The 5,666-nt window shown below is 34.5% G+C and overlaps 1 protein-coding gene across 3 annotated transcripts; it reads right to left on the reverse strand.

Annotated features, from left to right (window-relative positions):
• Positions 1–3,485: 3,485 nt before the first annotated feature.
• LOC119659828 lies at positions 3,486–4,882 on the reverse strand. Of its 3 annotated transcripts, none has more exons than XM_038068120.1 (3): positions 4,735–4,882; positions 4,441–4,640; positions 3,486–4,355 (listed from the first exon to the last, which is right to left on the reverse strand). In XM_038068120.1, the coding sequence occupies exons 2-3, from the start codon at positions 4,478–4,480 to the stop codon at positions 3,679–3,681; spliced, it is 717 nt and encodes a 238-aa protein (XP_037924048.1). In that variant the 5' UTR covers positions 4,481–4,640; positions 4,735–4,882; the 3' UTR covers positions 3,486–3,678. The 3 variants fall into 3 exon arrangements, with proteins under 3 accessions (XP_037924048.1, XP_037924049.1, XP_037924046.1); XM_038068121.1 differs by having other exon boundaries at positions 4,441–4,658; positions 4,735–4,876; XM_038068118.1 differs by having other exon boundaries at positions 4,441–4,878.
• Between the last annotated feature and the right edge of the window lie 784 nt (positions 4,883–5,666).

Genomic DNA, 5,666 nt, shown 5'->3' on the forward strand with positions numbered 1-5,666 from the left:
TAGACATAAAATTATCCCAAATAGCTTAGCTCGTTACGTCAAATTACGCCATTTGAAACCAATAATGGTGTCAATTTGAGTTGGCAACTAGCACAACACAATCCGAAGGCTTCATTTTTAATGTTTCGTTGCAAATAAAACCTTATTATGTCTGTCCATTCGTCCATCTGTTACGCCAATTTCCTCAGCAACGATTACTTCTATTGATACGAAATTTGGTGGAAAGCTGGGAACTGTAGATCTTCTTGCATGCAGTGGGTAACATCGTTCTATGTTGAGTTCCAGGGGAGGTGGGGGGTCCCCGTAGATGCAGGGGGGTTTCATATGAAAGATTTCGATTAGCACTCTTCCAAGCAGATATTGATTGCAAGGAGGAGGAGTGCGGGGGTCCAAAAGAGGTCAATTATTTCAACCCAAAAAAGTGAAAAAATCATGGACTTCAAAATGCTCCTCGTTACGAAATCTACTCAAATAAATTTAATGCTAGAATATTATTATATTTTGAAAATTTACTGCCAACCCCTTAAGCTTATCCTAATTTCCTAAAATTGCAATAAGATAGACTTAAATAGAAAGCATCTTACTTTTAAGTTTGGTTTAAATTCTACCATTATTAACAAAGTTGTAGTAGGTCAAAGTCTCCTTTCTGGTCAAAAAACTGCTACTACGAGATAAAATGTCAGTACCATATCAAATTGAATATCGGGTAAGTACGGGTAAGCTATATACATTACGAGCTACATACATAAGTGGAACTCTCGTGTAGTCAAATATTTTTATATAAAAAATCAACAAAACAAAATAAAAGCGCCCAAATAAATAAATAAAATAAATAAAATTTATTTCAACCCTGCGGAGCAACGTGATCAAAAGTGACTACGAATGTATTTTGCTTCGTCCATATTATGCTGGCTCTACACGTTTAGTACTTGCCGCAAACTTCAAACCTCTACAAACGTTTGGCAGACCAAGCGTCGTCATCCACACATTTACAAAGGGCGTTAGTGTTTTCAGAACAGGCAATCAAATCCGCTTTAATTTGTCTAAAAAACCGAAACTCGATCGGTTGTTGAGGTTTGGCAAACACGTTAAATTCATATGAACTTACGCGGGTTTCAACTAAGGCACATACCCTTCGGTCTAGTGAATGAAACACCCTTTTTCTTGCCCGAGTGCCGATTACTTTGCAATCTTTTTTCGGCTAATCGATTTCAGTTGAAATTATTAGATACTGTCTTGCGGCTACGAATCTTATTTGTTAAGTTTATATTAAATTCAAAACGTGATATTTTTAGTTCAAGTTTATAGAGAAAAAGAAATTATCAGTATTTCTGCTTAATGATATTTGTTCATTGATAATCACAAACTAAATTTTATTAAAACCAATGATCTCGAAAATCATTCCTCTCTGCCTCGCCAGCAGGTTTTCGTTTTGAGTAAACATATAACCTTATTAAAATCGATTCAATGTCTGTTTTTAAAGTTTTGTGTGAAACAAAACCTTATTAGAATCGATTCGATGTCTGTCTGTCTGTCTGTCTGGCACACCCGATTTATTCGGAAACGGCTGGACTGATTGTAACGAAAATTGATGAGAGCGTATGGTCTGGTGTTCCCTTTAAATACAGCAAGTGACGCCATTTTGTATTAAGGTTAAGGGGGCTCATATATGTGAATGGAGAGTGCAACATTTTTTTTACAGATTGTGGCCATGTGGGGTATCGAAAATGGTCCCATATTTGATATCGAGTGAAACGTAGGGGAGTGAGGGTTCCAAATGTGACCCCTGAAAAGTGTAAAGGATCCCATTCTAATATCAATTACTCCAGGCAGGCATATTTATATATTTATATGTATATGAAGCTTTGGGGTAGTGCCTAATTCAGGTAGATATATTTGTACATTGAACAAGCGTTATTCAATATACGTAACTTTATATGCACATATGTATGTTTTTGTGCAGGAAGTAAATCGGAAATATGTGTATGATCAATTTATATACGTGAATATATAAGTATAGTATTTGGTAATATGCAATGTTCGTTTGTTTATAATAATAATAATCGTTGGCGCAACAATCCATATTGGATCAAGACCTTGAAGTGTGTTAGAGCTCTTCACTTGAATGGAAAAATGTGCGTAAAGAGTTTCTTACAAACAACACAAAACCTTTATACCCGAAGCGCCAGTTTCCGGTATTCCGACTTGTTTATATCTGATGTAGGTTAAATTTTTCCCATTTGCTACTAATAACATTAAACTCAGAGTGTCAACTTATCAATCAATTATTTAAATCGTTTTCTAAAAAATAGAGGGAAATGGAATTTTTAACTATGTACACCCGGAACTGTTAAGCACTCATCGCTCCTCACATAGGGGAACACAAAATCTTTTACACCTGAAACGTCAAGCTTCCGGTTTCCCGATCTATTATATATAAAGATAATTAATTCTTCACAGTATAGAATTAAAAGCTTTTTATTATATTTCAAGAATCCAATTATGTAACTGAAAAGGAATTGAATCATTATATGCAATACAATTCGCAACGATAAGCTTGTTTTTTGACGGCAAAGGGTGGAGAAAAACCCCTTAAGGCAGTAGTAGAAAGTGATGCTCGAAATTTTAATGTTATTTCATTATTGTTTTTGAACAAGAAAATAATACACCAATGTTTTGAAATTTAAATATAATTTTGATGGAACCTTGAAACGTACGATAAATTTTTTTTACTTAATTTTGCGTTAGTTAATGTGTATATTTTATGGTCAAAATGGAGTCCTTGAAAAAAAAGATGGGGTGGTGGTCTCAATTAAAAAATATAAATTTCTTTCTATTTTGCAGATGTGAAACCTCAAATACCCAATATTTTTATAAAATAATAAATGGCAAATTTGCGAAAATAATGTTCAAAATCGTTGTATCTTTATGTTAAATTGTTAAAAAAAATTATTATAATACTAAATATTTTTGAGGTCTCGCATATCAGCATGGGTGTGTAGAATAAGGGAGTCAAATTTCAACTAAATCGACTAAGTAGCTTTTTCTGAGTGCTTCCCTGAAACTTTGAAAACGTGGTTTCGATTAAAACGCGATTAAAATTTTGGCAATAGATTTTTTGTAACAAAAGTTACTGATGGGATATTCCAAAACTCTGCTTTGAATAATCTGTCGATTTATTATTTTCCAATAGTATATATTTTTACATAATGTCTAGACTTCAGTTAGCTAACTATAACAATATAGGTTCAAGGATATTATATGGAAAGGACGAGTTGCTGGCGGCTAATTTCCAATTCTATTTCTACTGGTACCCGTTCGTCACCCTGTATTACTACTTCAATATACTTATAAAGGAGTTCAAAGTCAAGGAACTAAGTCATTGTCCATTCGACAACAAGTCAGAATTCAACTTTTTGACGGTGTGGTCAACCTCATAGGATCGTGTTCTCAGAAGAAGCAAGAAAGAAGCTATTTCTTGAGTAATAATTGAAAGAGCTTTTTTTAATGAGTACAGTACTTTTATGATAGACACTACTTAATATAATATTATTGTTAGTTTCTATATACTTAAGCTAATGCAATTATGTATATTAAAAATATCATAATCAGTCACATATATATACAATTTCATGCGAAATCGGTCAATTCATCAGCATCTTTATTGTAGCTAACACTTTATTTAGTATGTTCCCCTGCCTTTGCTGCATTAATTTGTGCTATTTGGGCATCTTCAGAAGCCGTTTCAGTTGCTTCCTTTGTTTTAGAAAATTCAATTTGTGTCATGATTACTTTGCTTTCAATAGCTTCGAATTGTTCTTTAGCTTTATCAACCATTTTTGTTTGTGATTCAAGTTCTTCTTCGGCATATTGAGACATCTGAACAGCTTGTTCTGCTAAATCCTCAGTATTCTTCAAAATATTGGTCAAAATGGTAGCAAGTTTGTGAGCCTTGCGTTGTGTTTTGCTAGCAGCTTCCACTGCAGCTTCTGCTACTTTCAGTTGAGCTAGTTCGGTTTGAAAGGAGGTAGATGCTTCTGTTCGCTGTTCCTCCAAAAATACGAGTAGAGCTTGCTTTGCTAGTAAGGCTGTTTGTGCTGCTATTGCTGCTTGAGCTGCTAATCGAGCTAAGGTAATTTTGGCCAAGTAGGATGCTTGATGAGCAGCAGCTTCTTGACTAGCCACGGCTGTATGGGCTTGTTTGGCTGACCTATGTGCAACCTCTTTAAGGTCAACTTTGTCGAGATTGGAAGTTTCAAGACAGCCGATAGCGCGGACAGTGCTGTGATATGTATTTAAATCATCGTCATCATCTTCTCGTTGATGTGAAGAAACGGAATCAGTTCTAACGATATCTGTTCAGAAAAATCCATCCAAAATTTGAATAAAAAATAATAAATTATTGAAAAATATTATAATCCGATAAAGTTTAATGCTTACCTAAAAACGCTATAATTAAGATTAAAAAAATAATTTCCATTGTGCTTGAGCAGTGATTGGAGCGTTCGATTCGTGGAATCTGAAGCCAACTCAAAGAGAATGGATCGTTGACGATAATTTATAGGTACTTATTTCGAATTTGGGGGGAACAACCAACAACAGAAGCATCTTAACCAACAAAGTGAGTACTTTTCCTATTACTGGACAACAACAAAAAACTTTTCTTCGCCGGTGAAATAATTAATTCAAACAGAGCAGAAATATATAGATGAACTTCGCTTATAATGGATTTACCTTCTCGACCTCTCCATTTTGTAACGTATATTTCTTTGGGATACTTCCCAATAGGAGAAGCATTACGATGAGAGCAAAAGTGCAGTACAATCGAATCCTCAGTACGTTAATTAAAAGAAAATCCCTACAAATTCTTAATTTTCAATCAGTTTTGACTAAGTCTAAACTAAATGCAATATAAATGTCGACATTCATGATTCGGTCACCCAACTGCATCACTGGAGTAAATGCTAACATTTTAGAGTCAGCCATCATAAATATTGGTCGTTTTGTTTCCGCACACAAAACTATTTATTTATGTACATTTGTTACGGCGGTCACTTTAGCAATTAACGACTGCTTCAAGTGGACTCTTTAAAAACACCGAAAATTGAATGTGGACGTGGGTGCCTGCAATACGTCTGCTGGTACATTTATTTCTTGCAAATATTGTAAATTAGAGTATACTAGTTTGTATTACATACGTTGCGATTCCACGTAATATATTATGCAAATTATAATTTTTAGATAGTATGTCTTGGAATTATGCAAGGAGTCTACCTACTCATGAATTATGGTTTGTGTAAATAGTAGATTTTGTCAGTGGGGCGAGTGTTCGTATGTGCAAATTAAAGTGCTAATAGAATCATCTAATGTAATTACAGAACCAGGGAATTTTCACTACGTTCATCTAATTATTCAGCGTTTCAAGTCCCTTAATCTGACTCTGTCTCCGTAGCGAAGTAACGCAAAATATCAAACTACATTTGCCAAAGGTTCATAGGAGCCATTCCAGACCAATTCGATAACTACGAGCACTTCATTCCCTTCTTCCTGCATTTTAACTTATTCGTATTTCGTACCGTACGAAAAAACATATTATCTAAATTTAGTACTCTCGTTCTCTATCTGTGTCTCTAACGATTTGGTTTTTCGGATTCTGGATTTAGGTT

The sequence above is a fragment of the Hermetia illucens genome, chromosome 6 (assembly GCF_905115235.1).
Source record: "Hermetia illucens chromosome 6, iHerIll2.2.curated.20191125, whole genome shotgun sequence".
Classification (NCBI taxonomy): Eukaryota; Metazoa; Arthropoda; class Insecta; order Diptera; family Stratiomyidae; genus Hermetia; species Hermetia illucens.